The sequence below is a fragment of the Protopterus annectens genome, chromosome 3.part0, assembly GCF_019279795.1.
Source record: "Protopterus annectens isolate FY-2018-M chromosome 3.part0, PAN1.0, whole genome shotgun sequence".
In the NCBI taxonomy this organism is placed as follows: domain Eukaryota; kingdom Metazoa; phylum Chordata; order Ceratodontiformes; family Protopteridae; genus Protopterus; species Protopterus annectens.
Genome location: NC_056731.1, coordinates 1,913,360,912 through 1,913,379,517, shown reverse-complemented (window position 1 = coordinate 1,913,379,517; position 18,606 = coordinate 1,913,360,912). Strand labels below are relative to the sequence as shown.

General features: G+C 39.0%; 1 protein-coding gene across 1 annotated transcript in view; it reads left to right on the top strand.

Annotated features, from left to right (window-relative positions):
• Positions 1-18,606, top strand: part of LRRCC1 (leucine rich repeat and coiled-coil centrosomal protein 1) — a 1,845,576-nt gene that overhangs the window by 88,302 nt on the left and 1,738,668 nt on the right. The window contains exon 4 of the mRNA XM_044066062.1: positions 8,074-8,139. Coding sequence (XP_043921997.1) covers positions 8,074-8,139 — 66 coding nt within the window. The remainder of the gene's footprint in view (positions 1-8,073; positions 8,140-18,606) is intronic.

The window sequence follows — 18,606 nt, the reverse complement described above, 5'->3', positions numbered from 1 at the left end:
GCGGTAAATTTTTTTTTACCTTGTACTTAATCCCATGTCTTTTGAAGAGAGAAATATAACAGAGAGGATCACGTTCCTAGACTAAAGTACATAGTGTTATCACTTTACTTTTAAGGGCATTTCAAAAGCAAACGGCCAGTGCCCAAGAGTCTCTCTTGTTTAGACATTTTTTTTTGTATTTCTCACAAGGACCTTCATTTTACTATCCCTCTAAGAAAATTTAACAGTAGTGGGAAGACTAGTATGTATTCATCTCATTTGATAATAATTCTAAGTTACTGCATAAATATGATACAATTAGAATATGTATTTTATTTATTTATTTCCAGTCTGATGACTGGGGAAGTCCACTGGACCCAGAGAGCCCGTTCTTAGTGGAGGCCCGGAGAGAAAAGCTCCGCAATACAAAATACAAATACAGAAGAAGAATGTTTACATAATAGTAACAAAAGAAACCAATCATGGTGTAACCATATCACAAAAATTAGTAATAACATAGTGAAACACACCATAACATTCCAAGACAAAGATATGGTTGTATTTAGATTGATATCAGTAGACAGACCATAACAATTCCTTGGTAATAAGCAATAATAGTGTTGATAAATTGAGTATGGCTTGGTAATAGAAGAGATGTGATTAGGTTGGAAGGATACATGTACATTTCCATTTAGAGAAAAGGTAGGAATGGAGGTGTGTTTTGAAGTTTTCCAGGTTCTGCATTGTCCGTAGAGTAGGGGGAAGAGAATTCCATTTTTTGGCTAAGGAAAAAGAGAGTAGTTGTCCAGGTGAGCAGTTAGATTTATGAACACTAATTAGGTTTTGATTTTCAGATCCGAGTGTTCTATTTGGTAGGTAAGGGGGGAAGGATGTCAGAAAGAATACTAAACTACTTAATTTACAAGAGGATTCCTTATTGGAGTTTCATTTTAGAGCATTTTCGGACGCTTTTCCAGCATATTTTACAACAGTTTTACTAGCAAAATGGAGAGTTTATTTGCTTCCTTATTAGATCTCGCATATCACTGTTTGTATACAACAGCAATACATGCCATGTCAGGGGCATTCTTGGCATGCAACAAAGTTTCAATGATGCTGATAGAGCTACTTTATTTAATGCTGCAATGACAATATTTTTTGTTTGATCAACCAGCAGATCTTTGTATTTATTTATGTCTGCATCTGTTACTCCTCAGTATCAAAAGGCTTTCACTACAGATAAGAAAACTCTCGCGGGAGAGGAACTCCTCAACAGTTTTGTCAGCAAAGGCAAGCTAGTTACAATTCTGGCTCAAGACGACGTGAAGCATACAACCAAAGACCTTCAGGATGACCACTACAATGTCTCTATTTTCCAAATTGCCCTCCCTAATACAACTGGGAGGCATTTTAGAGGCATCTTTAGATGTGGTAAAAAAAATAATAATTTAAAAGAATGACCACAGAAGGAGTCTTCCAGGCAGTTCAGCAAATGTTTGAAAGACATGCTCAACAGTAGATGAATTGCTATTAAGTAAAGCTGTACAGAACATACTTTCTAGTAAAATAGGTAAAGATTTCTTATTCGGCCCTGTTTGTAAATCAGAGAAAATGGGGTGTTGATCAAGACTTTAAGACCTGTTCTGTACTTATCAGATCTCAACAAGTCCCATAAATGAAAATCATTCAAGGTGATTATACTCAAGATTCTTCTTTCTTAAATATGGAAAGAAGGAATTGGATATGATATGAAAATATTGATTAAGAAACGTACATGACAATGATTTTAGTATTTAGAGAAATTTTAGCTAGTTTAGAGGAATTACAGGTAATTTAGTATAATGCAAAGAGGAAATGCAGTATGAAGTGGGAAAAACAAGGTTATGGCATATTTAGAGAGCGAGGGGAGAGAAACTGAAGTGAATAAGTTGAGAGTAAGGTGGTATAAGATATGAGTAGTTACTTGTTCATATTTAAGGATTTAGACTCTAAGACTAGCAAAGCATTCCAATTGTATCCCACTTGTTTATATGTATTAGAGGTTATTTTAAGGGGTATATGTAAGCTAGAGCAAGATTTACTGGCTACCTCTGTCCGTTAGAGACAAAGATGCTAGACTTGGGATGCATTTCCAGTTTTACATCCACTGGTTCAATTTCCTCTTCAATAGGGTTAGGGAAGGTCTCTGCTTCACATGGATGGGGAACCTGTTCCAGAGAAGAGGAATTTCTGAGATACATACCAGATCATCCAACATGTCCTGTTTATGTTGCAAGCAAAGTTTAAATCCCTAGATTGGGTAATTTTGATGGTATTCATTTTGTAGATATGCAAAAGGTCCATCAGCATGAAATCCAAGGATGCTTTGTATTCCAAGCATAGATCACCTTTCAGCAGTCTGTAGGAAACCAGAATATAGAGACTGAGCTTTGAGGTGACCTATATAGTACATGCTGTTTATGCCCTGTATTCTTTTTCTGAGGGACCTCTGTGGGCATTCTAGTTGTTTCATGTACCTGATCAGGTACATACCTAAGAAGGACGTTGTACTCAATGATGGGCCTGATGAGGGCTGAATACAGTAGAACAATGACTTCCTGAGCCCTAGATGCCATGCCCTTGCTTATAAATTGAGCAAAGTAGAATGATTTCCTTACTATCTTTGACATATGTTGGTTGAAAGCCAGGTTATTTCAACATATGTATCCAAATCCCTGAATACAGGTTCTACTCTTAGGAATGTGTTATCGTTAAGGTAATTTTCTATGGTGGCTGTCTTCCCAAAGGGTGGTATTATGCATTTCTTAGTCATTGGATTTGGCACCAGTCTTTTGTCTGTGTTGGTCCTTCCTGTAGGAAATTAGTGTCTTGGGGAGATTCTATGACTGCTCCTAGTTTGCAGTCTGCTAACTTGGTCAGCCAAAGGCCCTTGACATTGGCCTTGATTTCTGAGAATTAGATGCCAAAATGGAGTGTATCCAGCACAGAGCCTTGAGGGACTGTGTAGAAGTGACTGGCCTCTTTGTGGAGATGATCTCCCTTATCCTAATTTCCTGTGTCTTATCTGAGAGCTAGCTGGAAATCCAGTGCAGAACAATGGGTTTTATGCTTATATACGTGTTTGTTTACAATGCTTTAGTCAGGTCAAGGTACACCATTTTGCCCTCTTACATTGCCTTGGTGACCTTTTTAAAGAAGTTCATCAGTTTGAGATAGCAAGATCTGCCCTTGAAACCAAACTGGGTTGAATCCAGTGTTTTTTTTTTTTTTCCTGTGTCTTTTTTAATCATTTCCATGATAATTCTTACCATGGCTTTGTATACAAGACTAGCAAGACTTCTAAATCTGTTGCTCCGGGGGTCCGTTCATGACCCATGCTTGTGTAGACGGATGACTTTTGCAGTTCTTTGTTTGCATAACATAAAGCCTGTCTGGAGACTATGGTTAAGCAGTGACTCCAGTAGTCCTGATAGGCCATGTTTCTGGATATTTAGGAGATATCCTGGCATATTATCAGGCCCAATCAATACAGTGTTTTTGGCCATGCATAGCACATCTGGGACCTATCGACAACACAACAAAAATGTAATACATAAGCAAACAGAACGCAGACAACATGGACCCAGACATTTCAAGTTTGCAAAGAGCCAGTTTGGATTTGGGAATGACCTTACAATATAACCTTCAGTTTTGCCAATTCGTATTCCTGCTTCATAAATCCAGCTTAGCAAATACTTTGAGCAGGAACATAACCCTAGCATATGAGTCATTGCTGAATTCAAAGATACTTCAGCACATTGTTCAGAGGTGGGGTTTCACAAACATAACCCTAGCATGTGAGTCATTGCTGAATTCAAAGATACTTCAGCACATTGTTCAGAGGTGGGGTTTCACAAAAGTCAAATTCTAACAGTGGTGTAGCATGTAATAATAAATCCTAAATCACAACAAAGTCTGCAGCAGCAAAAACACAGTCTTGTTCAGAAAGCATTGTGAAATGTTAAAAATTATATAAGTGGTAATATGCATGAGCTTTCACTCTGGAAATGGTGCTCTTTAGCAGCTGATGCAGGGCTGTTTTCAATCTAAAAGCTTAGACATCTTGATGTTATATTCTTAAGCTTCTTGATATTTCCTGAACCATGTTGTACTTCCCAGAAGTAAGCCTGTTTGTTAAACACCTCAACAATCAAGTTAGTTTTTTTTTTGGCTTCCATTGTTTTAATGAGAGATACTTGCTCCTTTATATGGATTCAGTGCTTAAGAGTGTACCCTTCTTCCTTTCTTCTTATTTAAAAGATACTGTCTAATCAAGACGGTTCCCTCTTTTCGGGATAACCATATTTTTTTCTAGTTGCTCATTTTCTCTCTCTGCTTGTTGACCATCAAGTCACCTCTTGCTGAGCCCAAACCCATTTATTTCCTAGTGGTGAGGGATTCCTTTGTGATCCCTTAGGGTGAGAGCCGTCTGAAAGGGATGTTGCCAAGGCAGACATTGAGGAGTTTATTGCTGTCACTGGGATCCCAGCTGTGAGATAATTTTTGTTTGAAAACACACTAATCCCTCTCTGTTGTTTTTTATGCAGTCACATGTGTTACTGTAGGGACCGACCTGTGTTCCCCCTTTCAGTTCACAATTCCTTCTTTGTGAGGTTGACAGGAGCATTCATCACCAGCTTGTGTGCTCTTGCCCATGTCATCCCTGCATCAGCAGCCATTAATCAACTTCATTCCTGCACTTTTAAGGTGATCAGTTCAGGACTGGCTATGTGAGGCAACCGGAACCTGCATGTGTTTTCCAGCTTGTGCCATCAAGTGCCTGAAGTATTAATTGAACTTGGGTCTCCTGAATCATAGTCAGGGCTTTATCCTGCTGTGTCACTGATGCAGCTAAGTTAACCATGTTATTCTCTTCTAATGAGCTCGATTTCCCTCCCACCATGGCCATTACCTCTTTACAAGTACATACTGATACAACAGTAGAGCAAGATACTAGCTTCTCAGAACTATTGATCTGTCAGTCTGGAAGATGCATTTTTAATTTCTAGCTTCTCAGAACTATTGATCTGTCAGTCTGGAAGATGCATTTTTAATTTCTAATGACAATTATTTCACTTCAGAAGTAGTAGTATAAGAACATTTTGCACGTACAGGTTTTTCGTGGATTGTCTCACAATATCCAAATCGATTAAATTGCACAATATCAAGCTAATTAGACTAAATTATCTTTTTGATTCAAATTTGATGTAATTATCAATCAAAAGTCATGCCTATGTAATTTCAGCTCGTGTTCCAACCATCTTACAGGTAGCACCACAATCTTCTGTTAAGGCTTTACTCAACGGAGTTATTCATTTAAGACGACCAAAAAGAAAAGCATGTTTTGCTTGGAATTTAAACTTAATGTTGGAGAAGTTATCTTTACCTCTCTTTAAACAAGCAGATAGAGTGGCACTAAAATGTTCATCAGTGGATGTACTTTTCTGGTCGCTATTACTTTTAGCGGAATCATTTTTGAATTACAAGATTTAATGCATAGAAAACACCTTTTTTATACTCTGCAATAAATGGGTGTCATTGAAGACAAATTAGTCTTTTCATATCAAAACTGTATTAGCAGATCATTCAGCTGCCAGGCTATTGCCCAAACTACTAAAATAATCAAAATCATTGTTTTTTTTCCTGGATGTATCCATACATCTCTGATATTATGAAAGACAGTCAAATGAATGTATATACTGATCAGCCTTTGTTTTATTTGTGTAAGGAAAAGAAAGTCTTGTGTAGGCAGAAGCTGTCCTAGATTGCCTCTTTGCTATAACAGGTAAAAAGCATGATAAAATCTTATAATTTCTGAACTGTTTTCTACACAAGATATTTTAGAAGTAGCTACATGGTTTACTGTACTCACCTTCACAAAACACTACAAGCTAAATGCACAATACAAGGGTAGTGTGTGTTTTGGCATGGCTATGCTACATGTTATCCTGTAACTGTTCACATTCCATTGGGTGTGATAACGCTGCTTGTAAGCATATTAGCATACCTATATATTTTGATTTACTGTAATACTGATGTTCCCCAGTGAAGATAGTATAAGTCACGAGTAAGTACATTTAACATAATATATCTTCATGGAGGAGTCACAGCAACAGTAAAGCTTCTCCTTCTTAGCTGTTCTAATATGATTGTATACATTTTTCTTATGATGTTTGATTGTACTATTACATTGCTGCTTCTACTGGTTACAGCTAGAAGGGCCTTAAAGAAATGAAGAAATCTTCTAGCAATGCAAGTTGTACATGAATGTGTCACATGCCAAGTAGAGCTTCATGGATTTTAAAGGTTAAGGAAGACCGTTGTTGGCCTTCATAAGGATAAAGGCACTTTGAAAATTCTGACCAGGAGTCTCTTCACAGAAGTCTTTTAAACCCTAATGTTACTACTACTTGTTGCAGTGGCATCTCCTCAAAAGATCTACTGTTATATTAACTGTGCTTACACACAACTATATTTTAACATTTAAGTTAAGGCGTAGATGACTTTCTAGCAGGGAAGTCCAAAGATGGGAATGGGAAGACAATAATACTTGGTAGCCATATTGAGTACTGTTTAGACAAAGTGAAAATAGATTTTTTGTCAGTTTCCAATTTTTTTTTTTTAAATTATCTGTCAAATGGAGTACGATTGTGGTATTGTGTGAATAAGGAAGTTCTTTCTCATCCCTAGTGTTGTATGATGTTGGAGATTGTGTATTTAAGGATATGGGGTTGAGGTACAGGAGGCAAACCCCCAGCAAAAATGTTTTTTTAATTTTTTATTGTAGTCAGTTATTTTCATTGTCAACTGTCTTTTTTGCAACAGACCTAGTTACTATGAACACTTACTTGATATTTAGCCATAAAGCTGTCAAACTCGTGCATTGCATGTCAAATTCCTTGTGGGCACCTGCTGTCCCCTGAGGAGAGCATTTTCTTGATTATCTTTAGCAGCCTTGAGTTTCCTATAATATACTTATTTATTTTACATTTGTTGACCAGGATAGTCCGACTGGATACATGTCCATTTTCAGCAGAAGCCTGGGGAGGAAATCTCCAGATAACACAGATAGAACGTAACAGATATGAGTCAAACATATTTACAAAGCCCTCTAGTAGGTACTCACAATATACACAGTGTGTAATAGTATACAAAAACGACATGTTGCAGCAAGCTATTATGAGCAAGAGATGCATACAATATTAATTTAAATAAGGCATTGAATAAGTAGTGATTAATCAGAGTTACTACAGGGACAAAGCCACTTTTAAAGTACTGTTTGAGGCCTTTTTTTAAGAGACCTAGAGAAGGTTCGAGGGTAAGGTTAAATGGAATTGAATTCCAAGTTTTACCAATGACATTGACAAACAGGGAGTCACTGGCTGAGTTAATGGCTTTGTGGGTTTGGACCAACAGTTTATTGGATGATCGTAGTTGCCTTGAATTACTGTATGGCTTTATGATATTTGAGTGCCAAGAGTATTTTCATGGTGGTACAGAATTGTGTGTGCTACTATAAGCTGATTGAACAGAAGTAGACTATGCAGTTCTATACTTGCTAAAGAGCTCATTTGAATGATCATCTCCCAGCTAAACCACTACACTTAACATTAGATGAACATTGAAGAGCTTTTTGAGGATTCCTTTTTTTGGCTCAGACTTTGAGATATGTACAGCCTTGTGTAATACTAATTTCAGCATTATGCATATATTATGCCTTCAGGGTAATTTAACCACAATCGGAGTTTTTGTAAAATAAACTATGTAAAGTTGCTTTGTTTATATTTAGTTTGTGTTATTGTAATGTACTACCATTTTCTTGAAAAACATTAATGTATTCTAATTTTTACATGCAGTTGCAAGGTGTAGACCGAACTAGATAGCCACTTTAGGTAGGAAAAGCCAAGTTCTAAGACTGCTGTAGTACCTTAACTTACTCAGTGGAAGACTGCTGAAATGTCGCTCTTAACCAGTAACAATTACAGAGGTCAAATAAATTCTATTTCTGTTGAATGTACTGTGTATATTTTCTTCTAATCTATATATTCTTTTTAGGTCTGGATGGGCTTGTAAATCTAACAAGAGTTAATCTGTCCTTCAATCAAATTAGTGACCTTAGCGGTAAGTATTCTAGAGCAGTCATCAAATAAGCAAGTGAATACAATTTTTCATTTTAATTGCTCTAGATTTCCATAATTATGAAGATGTGCTATTGCATTTGTCATGTTTTATTTTTCTAAAAAGTTTCACCAAAACTGTGCCTAAGTGGCAAGTAATAATTAACTGGTCAAGTACTTGGTTGAATGCCATCTGTAACACTAATGTTATAATGTCCGGTTACTTTAAAGTATTTACTTGGAAGTTCCCTAGTAGTTCCATAGCAGTTATTCAAAAACAGAGATAATCATATGACAAGTGAGCAACATGATTTTCTGTTTTTATTTTTTTCCCTGACTAGGAACAGGGGCTGGTACCACTATACCTTCTGTGCACTTCTGAAATTATTGTAATCAACCATGAGGTCACTGCTCTGCAGGACAAGAGACAACCCTAACTTCATTGCTCTCTTTTAATAAATATTTGTTTTCTTTAATTGCCAGTACAAGCTCTTTTCCACGGGTCTATATTAGTTCCTCGAAATATGTATTAGACTGCTAAACAGCGAAATTCATTACAGTGAAGCACAGAATTTTTCCCAGGGTTAGGAACCATTGGAACATCACCATAACTTTGCCCTTTTCCCCACTGTAGTGCAATCTCTGTATATATAGTTGGGGGGGGGGGGGGTTGATTTAGTGCGGTGTGTTTTCCGGAGTGCTAGAGGGCCAGTGGTTCCTAACTCTGGGAAAAATTCCATGCTTCGGTGTAATGAATTCTGCTGTTTAGCCGTCTGCATAATTATTCGACAAATACATATTTCAAGGAACTAATATATACCCCCTTTCCCACTGCACAGCTGTAGGATGCCATCTATTTTTACCAGCACAGAAGGTCTAGCAACATTTGCATCCTCCTCCTCCACCTATATTTTGGCTTTACTGATGCACCATTATCATTTAGTGACACTAGTACAATGCAGGCTGCTGCCGTTGTGCTGCAAAATAGTGCAATCATATCATATATTCCCTCTTCTTTGGGTGCTCTAGTGTGGCATAATACACCTACATCTTTGTGTTGCTGAGACAACCTGCGTAACAAGGATCCCAGGCAGATTTTACTGCTTGGTAACTTAAACAAGATGATGATGGTAAAAAATGAACTAAGGCCACTGATATTAACTTATTTTAATACCATTTTAACATTAAGATACAAAAAAAGTGCATGTACACTATAACTAATGTGTATGCACATTATTCACTCATTTTGGGAAGTAAAATGTTTGGGTGAGAAGTTGTTGTTTGACCTGCTGTTGGCATAACTGAAGGAGTATCTAATTTGTTCACAAATGGACAAAGCATGAGGCATAATTCTCCTTTAGCATCCAAGATGATTTCATGTCATAATTAATACTTTATTCATTGCATCTTATAAATTAACCCATATTATATATATTATAATTTAGCAAGTTCATTTAAAAAAAGAACATTTTTAGATTTAGATCCCTTACTAAACTGTAATGCAGAAAAGGATGTTATGACTCATACACACCAGATAAAACTATTGGGTAGCAAAACTACTTTGCATACCTATGCGCACGCACACACGCACACACACTGTGGCTGTGTATACCTCAGATAAGTGACTTGGATCAACTGAGTGAATAAATGCCTAAAAAATGTCCATATATATTTCACCTTCCTGCTGTCAGAACTATACGGTGTACAACCAGTTGCAACCTCCACACACATACATACTTTGTATACACACACACACACACACACACACACACACACACACACACACACACACACACACACACACCAGTTGTATGGCTGTATACACTCTGGAAGTCTGAAGTGTGACTGGGATCAAATGAATAAATACATAAATAATGGAAACTTATTTCAGTTTGCAGCTGTTAGAATCATACAGTGCAACCTACTACAGCCCCCTCTGTGGATGCATATGTGTGTGTGTATGTGTGTGTGTGTGTGTATATGTATATATGTGTATATATATATATATATATATATATATATATAATGTGTGTGTGTGTGTGTGTGTGTGTGTATATATATATATATATATATATATATATATATATATATATATATATATATATATATATATACACACACACACACATTTGTACATATATGTACACATATACACACAAGCTCACCAAGTACAGTCACTTGTTTGACTCTGACTAAACACCTCAGATGTTTGACTATTATCAAATAAATAATTACATAAATTGCCGTGCAAGAATGCATCTTTTCAGCTCACTGCTGTCAGAATACAGTTTGCAATCCATTGCAACCCCTCTAAACATGCCTCTCAATCTCTTGGCTCACGAATCAATAATCATAAGGATATCCTATTTACAATACAACCAAGTACAAGAGATGTTTAAGCAGATAATGAAAAGAATAAGTGAATGCTCCCAGACAGTAGATACAACTCCCACTTTTTTGGGAGTTAATCACTGAAGGTCTGTGCCTAGCAGTGACCTCAAAACGGTAGGTGCAAATGCATGAGCTGTTCAGAAATGAGAGCCTGGAGAAAAGGGGCTGTGCTAATTATTGTATAACAGTAAACTAGCATACTTTGTTCCGTCACTTTAATGAGGTAAGGTAGTCTTTTCTCAGTGTGAGGGATGACTAATACTAGGTATTTCTCAGCTGTTGCAACAGCCTAGAAGTATACAACCCTAAAGGGAATATACCTATGGAGATGGAAATGTTTTAAGAGAGTGAGTCATGCAAACAACATTTATGAAGATTCCTCCTCCTGCCTTAACATAGTTATAAATCAGCAAAGTGGAAATTTAAAGCACTAAGCACAATTTTCAAGAAAAAGGTGGAAAGTGTACATTCATTCATTGCTTAACCTACAGGGAGTCAGTTTAATTCTATGGTGTCTTTACCCTCTTATTAGCACTATTTCCACAGTATAATTTATACTGTAATGTGTTTTGCATCTTCTCAACAGAGAATGGGTCTAATCTTCTATCTCCAATTTATCACAGTCTTTCCTGACAACATAAGGAGAGTCAGCAGGGCTGACTTATTCTTTGACCAGCCTTGTTCGGACCAGTAGGAAATCAGAAGATGTGATGGATTCAGTCTCGGTCTCTGCGGCCAAGTTTTGTTGCAGAAATTTCAGATATCAGCTCTTCCAAGCGACTCCAGTGCACCACATTCCCAGTATACATGTTCCAGTTTCCTAAGACTCTCTTAACACACTTGCAAGCAGTTCGTCCTCAGTTAGTATATTCTACTAGGCGTATAAAAAATATTTTTGTAAACATTTCTGCTTGAAGATTTGAAACCTTTGTGATATTGCAGCATATTTATAAAGTATCCACAACTCTTCCTAATGTTTTAGATAAGTCCACCACAAGGTCTTCTTCCTCTAAAGCTGTCTTTTCACAAACATTTGTGACAGTAAGACTAAGATGTTTTATGTTGAGTTTATGGGATGTTCAGTTTGAAGAATAGCTTCTATTAGGGACATAAGCATGTAATCCAGTGAGGGTAGGTCTTCAATGAGTCCATTTGTCAGTTTTGGTTTAGAGAGTAAGGTATTTTGTTAGATGTATTTGTGGAAATTACCTTGACTTAAACCACATTTACCTTTTAAAGTGATTCTGTGTTACCAGTTTCAACTCGGAAAACCAAAGCCCAATGATTCATAAACACTTTGTCATAATTTAAGACCAAAATATGTGGCCATAATGGGATCCAGACCAGTTTAGGAATTAGTGAAAAATTATTTTCTTCCAATTAGTTGGAACATCTTATTTGTCCACAGGATACAATTGCTTCATTTAGGAAACACATTTATAGGTTTATCTTTCATTGGTGAAAACCACCCAATATGCAGTTAATCTTTTCATGTTTTTTTAATACTTTTTTCACTCCCACTTAAAGAAGTCAAAGCCCCCACGTTAATATGCCCCCTTTTGAAGTGTTGGGACTTGCAATGCTTGCGCCAACAAAAAAACCCCGAAACTTTAGAAAATTGCTGCTCATCTTTAAAGTTTTTTTTTTTTCAAGAGAATAAGCTTTTCAGCACATCTGATGTGGGGGACCCTCCCCCCCCCCACCGACTTATATCTATACCAACTTGTAGATTGTCTTACTTTGAAGAAAATGGAATAATCGAATATTCCAAGAAATGTCCGTGTCAGGCTTGGTATATGTATGTCCAGATTTTGGCCATTCAGTGTCCACATCATGAGACTATGCATTCTGAGTCCAAACGTTTCTAACAGTTATCCTCTAAAATAATAAAGTAATAATTCTGGAAACCACCATTTGAGCTTTATCCTCATTTTATGTTGAAATGCCAATGTGTAATAATTTGATTGTTTTACATACAGACTATACCTCTAGAATAACCTCAACTGATGTGGTATGCCACCTTTGCCTATAGAGTTGTCACTTTGATTGTCTAAAAAGAAATTCTATGGTAAGTTTTTGTGGGAAGTATTTATTTTTAACTTTCTCTCACACACTTCCCCTAAAAAAAATAACCTGTTTCTGACCGGGTCTACCTCTTATGTTTGACTGTGATGGTGTGAAATAAAAGCTTCCCATGCTCTTGCATTTCAGCAGTTTGACGCACACAAACATGCTTCCTTTGACAAGCCAGTCTGATTGTTGTTTAATTCTGGTCAAGTAACAGTAGTGGTAAATTACTCTGGCACACAGATTACTTCTCTTTCCCAAGACTGACTTTTGAATAGCCATGCATCTGATGTTTGAGTGTAATCACGTGTAATCAGCCAGAGAAATTCTGCACATAGTAATAGGTTTCAGTTTATTAACCATATTTCCTACCCTGACAAGTCAAATCTATATTTATCTTTTTATTTTCTTATATGTATTTGTTAACTGAGCAAGCCCACTAGACACTATTTGCTTAAGTGACTTGCGTAGGCAAATTGAGGCTGAGGGATTCAAATACTGGACTACAGGAATCAAATGGTTAACAGCTCATAGCATTAATCTGCAGTACAAACAACCAGAGAAATTTTAATTGAGAGAATGTGGCATTTGGGATTCGCTGAATTTGCACACATGTTCGCCTATGGAATGAGTTTCTGACTGGGAACCTTTTTGTTGTCCATATGCTTCCCTCTTGATTGCCAGTCATCAAGCCCTTCACCTATAGGTCTCAGACCTACTTTTTCATGATGCAGGTGGCTCCTCTTGCACCAAACTAGTCAAACAGAGGGACCTACCATACAAACAGCCACCTATAACCTTGTTCCCTTTACTGCATGCTGTCTTCCACCTGGTGTTTGAGGAGGATTCTTGTACCATGCCCTGAGTGTCTGTCTTCAGCCTGCTCAGACCAGAGCATTCTTATTGCAGAATGGAACTTAATTGTCTTCAGGCTTGGCAGCTAAATGACTCTTCTTCCATTTAATCTGCCCACATCATGCTGGGTGCAGACTATAAGGATAGTTCTACTTTGATCCCTAACTACATCCTTGGATAACCTATGTGAGTACCTTCATCATTACGGGGGCATGCTACAACTTCCCAAAGTACATGTATGCTAGCAAATGTGCCACTGAAGGCTGCTGTACCTGGATAGCTTTGGCAATCTCATGTCTTTAGTCTGATTTTGTCTATGCCACACAAACCTCTGCTTGCATGGTGGCAGTTTCACCTGCAGAAGCCATTTGTCTTGCCCCTAGAATGAGTAAACCAGCATTGGCAGCTCAACCTCATCCCACCATGCCCAGGTCTTTCAGCACCCTAGTTGCTGTTTGAACTTGGTTTGTTTAAGACCTAATCAAGTCTGGTCACTGTGCACCACATTAAATTACTCTAGTATTTGATTAACAGAGTGCTAACAGGTGTGATTTAGTTAATGAGGTGCCAGATTTCTGTATGCTGGCAAGCTGGACATCAGTGGTGTGTATCAATGTTGTAGACGTGAATACATTAAGTCAAAGGTGTGCTGCCCTAGTTAATGTATTTAAGATTTTTTTTACACAAATCCAGAACCTCACATGTATGCGCTATGTTTCTGATTTGCAGATCAACTGTTAAACTGACATGAAGTGATGACCGTGATTTGCTGACTTTACACAGGACCCATTCTGTCCTGCCCTCCACCCAACTTGTAAAAACACAGAAAGTCTGTAGTTTTGCACACTTACAAGTTTTTTCTTACTGTTGCAGCCTTCTTACCTATTCTACACGTAAGTAACTTCATAAATTATTTATTCATTGGACCATGCATGGGACATTTTTTTTTAGAAAATGTTATGCAGTACATAAGTAAGATTACAGTCCTTTCCGCCATACTTTAAACGTTTTTACTCAACCTACCATCCCTGATGTGTGTGCACGTCTGCATGTCTCTCTCTCGTACTTTTGAATCCTGAAGCTGCGAAATGGGTCTCGTATACATTACCCACATACCATAAGAACACCGAGTGAGTGAGTTCTGGAGAGAACCATGGAACTATAAAGTAGAAACCTATCTGCTGAGAGCTATGCCACATGCTGAATAGTATTTATGCAAGGAATTCCATGTTGCCACCACTATCTGGTTATCTGGAATTCAGTTCAGAAGGAAACACTGATTCTATAAAGTAAAAATTGTCCATTGGAACCATCTGATCAGGTGGAGGAAGTAAATCTTGGCATTTTTGTGTGTATTGTTTGGAACTGAACCTTGCAGCTGTGAGGTGGCTGCTACAGCCAGACAGTTACCAGACCACACATAAAATGCTATATTTGTATAGCTGCTGCTGCCCTATGAACATCAGACCCTGAATTTTCAGTTATGGACTGAACCCATGGCCAAGGCTTTATCTATTGGGCCACCTCATCATATGACAGATTTATTTTCCAAGTGAAAGCATAACATTCCAGACTTCCAAGATGGACACAGACTGAGTAAATATGTTGATTAGATGTCTCCCAGTGAGAACTAAGAAATTGTATAAAAAGGCAGCAAACGTTGTACGTTTGTGTATGGTTTGGTTATTGGCTACTAATTACATTAGAGTTGCACTGCCTGGATGCCAGCAGTGTAGTATTTTGGAAAAAGTAATGAAATGAACCACAAGCCAAGGATTTCAACACCACCACCCCACTCTGGAATTATAGATAAACTCACTAAACTAGGTATAAATCCCTATGTTACAAGTTGGGTTGCCAACTGGCTCACTGACAGAACCCACACTGTGAAAGTAGCAGACTGCAAATCCAACTTCAGACCAGTGACAAGTGGAGTACCACAGGGTTCAGTCCTGGGTCCTCTCCTGTTTGGTATCTACTTCTCTGAAGTACAGGCTAACACAGAAGGTCTTTGCCTAACGAAGTTCGCCGAGGACTGCAAACTAGGAGCCGTAATCAAAACTCCAAAAGATGTGGACATCCTACAAAAGGGCCTCGCTGAGACAGATGCCTGGTGTCAAAGCCATGGCTTCAAGCTCTATGCCAATTGTCATCCCTTTTGGGAAAAACTCTGTACCCATGAACTACCACATAGGTGGTAGTCTACTTAACACCGAAAGTGTGAGAAGAGACCTTGGGACACAGGTGGACAGTAGTCTCTCCTTTGATAATCGCATTGGCACAGTAGTCAGGAAATCCTTCTACGTGGCACACCTCATCAAAAAGGTTTCTCATCCAAGAAAGGATCAAGAGAAGAAGGTAAACACTTGCACCAGACCACACTCATCACATAGTCTCACTAAGTCTACACCACCAAATTCCACACACAGAAATGCAAAAACATTCGCGGAGGCTCTCAATAATAATCTGCTCAAGCAACAGAGACCTCCAAAGCAGAAATTCAAGCAACCTCCACCCCCCCAACACAACCCAAATGACACATAGCTTGCAGACTCAGTGTGCCACTCAACTACAGCCAATAAGGCAAAACAATGTACCCAACACACTAGTCATAGGTGACTCTATAGTCAGGCACACTGATGTCCCATTCACCAAGCTAAACAAGGAAAAGGTTGCTGTCAGCTGCCTGTCAGGTGCCAGGATCCGCCATATAACCCACGCACTTCGGTCACTCCACAACAAGTACAAATATGACTCTGTCATTGTCCATGTTGGTGTGAATGACCTGAGACTTCCCTCCCTGGACTACATGAAAAGAGACATGGAAGAGCTCTCCGATCTTGTAGCCCAGGCAGGTATGACCCTAGCCCTGAGTAGCATTCTGCCATCACCCAGAATGATACCATAGTACAAGGACAAAATGATTGCCTTCAACAATTGGCTAAGCTTCTGGTGTCATTCTAAAGGGATCCAGTATCTGTCTGCCTGGAATGACATGGTCGACAGACCATGATGCTTTGCCAGAGATGGCCTGCACCTGTCACCCCTGGGATTCTGGTTACTAGCTAAGGTTCTTGCCGCCCCTATAGTACCTTTTTTAGGCAAGGTTCAAATGACAAATTCACCACCGTAACAGGAACAGGCAAGCAAAAACTGAGGGTGATGCTACTCAATGCTAGAAGTCTAAATTTCAAAATGCACTCACTCGAGGCACTCCTTAAAATGGAGAGCATCGATATCTGTGCAGTGACTGAGACGTGGTTCAAGGCTGCAGAGATCACCCCTGCACTTCCAGGCTATAACTCATACCACATTTCGTAATGCATCTGAGATTATCCAAGTGCAACTAACTCTGGGCAAAATTGCAATCCAGATTGTAGCTTGCTACAGATCCCCCACCATGCCCCAGGATTCCCACTCCTCTTTTCTTGATGTACTGAAAAATATTAGGGTTCACCAAACACCCTAATAATGGGCGATTTCAACTACCCCACCTTTAACTGGGAAAACTACTCATGTACCAACTCCTTCGCTCAACACTGCTTTCTGGAATTCATAAACTCCAATGCCCTGGATCAACTTATCCACACCCCCACCAGGGGCAACAATTTCCTAAATCTAGCCATTACCAACATGAGTGACCGGTGTTCCACACCTGAAGTCAACACCTCATTGGTCCGATCCGACCATAAGCTAATCACCCTAGATATCCACATCCTACCCCCACCCCCCATTAAGGAAACTACGGTAAAAAATTTCTCCATAGCCAACTTCATGCTTCTTAAGACAGAAGTGGTGAATTTCATGACACCCATGCAGATGGACAATACAGTTATGACTATTGAATCCTACACAATTGCACTTTATAAGCACTTACACGAGTGCATGGCTCATGCTATCCCAAACAGAACCAAGACGCTATCCTCCAAAAAAAGGAAGCCAGTCTGGTAGTCCCCTGCCATAAACAGACTGTACAACAGAAGGAAGAAACTGTTGCAAAAGAAAGTAAAATCCCATGAGTGGAGGAGCTCCCTGGTCAGCCTCCTTAAGAAGCTGTGATCCCTGATAAAATCCTCCAAAGCTAGTTACGAAAACAAAATTGCCACGGATTCTAAAGACAACCACAAAGCATTCTATAGCAATGTCAAGAATCTCAATGGCAACACTCAGATCTGCTCTGAGTTACAGCACAATGGCACTAAATATACAGACCCAACTGATATTGCCAACATCCTGGCAGATAGATTCAGTGCTAACTTTACCCCCCTCTCACCCCATAAAGGGCCCATCTCTCTACTGGAAGAATTCAAAGTTCCTGTAATCACGGCTGCACAGGTAAAAACCACACTCTCCAAAGCCAAGAACACAGCATCCCAGGCTGCGTTCTACACGAACTACAGAACAAACTGGCACCACACCTAAGTAACATGTTCAATCACGGCCTCACCTCAGGCTTTGTGCCTGCTGAATGGCGCACAGCGACGGTTATCCCACTCCACAATGGGGGAGCCACCACGGACCCCGGGAACTACTGCCCCATTAGCCTGATGAGCCTGGCCTGCAAGGCCATGGAACGTATCATCATGGGACTTATAAACAATGATATTGGTAGTCTCCAAACTCTGGACCCCACCCAGTTTGGGTTTGTAAAAGGCAGATCATGTCTCCTAAACCTGATAGACTTCTTTGAAGCAGTCACCAAAGCCGTAGATGAGGGTAAGATGTTGCCAAGGCTTTCGACACCATCCACCACTCTGGAATTATAGATAAACTCACTAAACTATGTATAAATCCCTATGTCACAAGATGGATTGCCAGCTGGCTCACTGACGGAACCCACACTGTGAAAGTAGCAGACTGCAAATCCAACTTCATACCAGTGACAAGTTGAGTACCACAGGGTTCAGTCCTGGGTCCTCTCCTGTTTGGGATCTACTTCTCTGATGTACAGGCTAACACAGAAGGTCTTTTGGCTATCGAAGTTAGCAGATGACTGCAAACTAGGAGCAATAATCAAAACTCCTAACAATGTGGACATCCTACAAAAGGGCCTCACCGAGACAGATGCCTGGTGTCAAAGCCATGGCCTCAAGGTCAATGCCAAAAAGTGCATTGTCATCCCCTGTGGTAAAAACTCTGTACCCATGAACTGCAACAT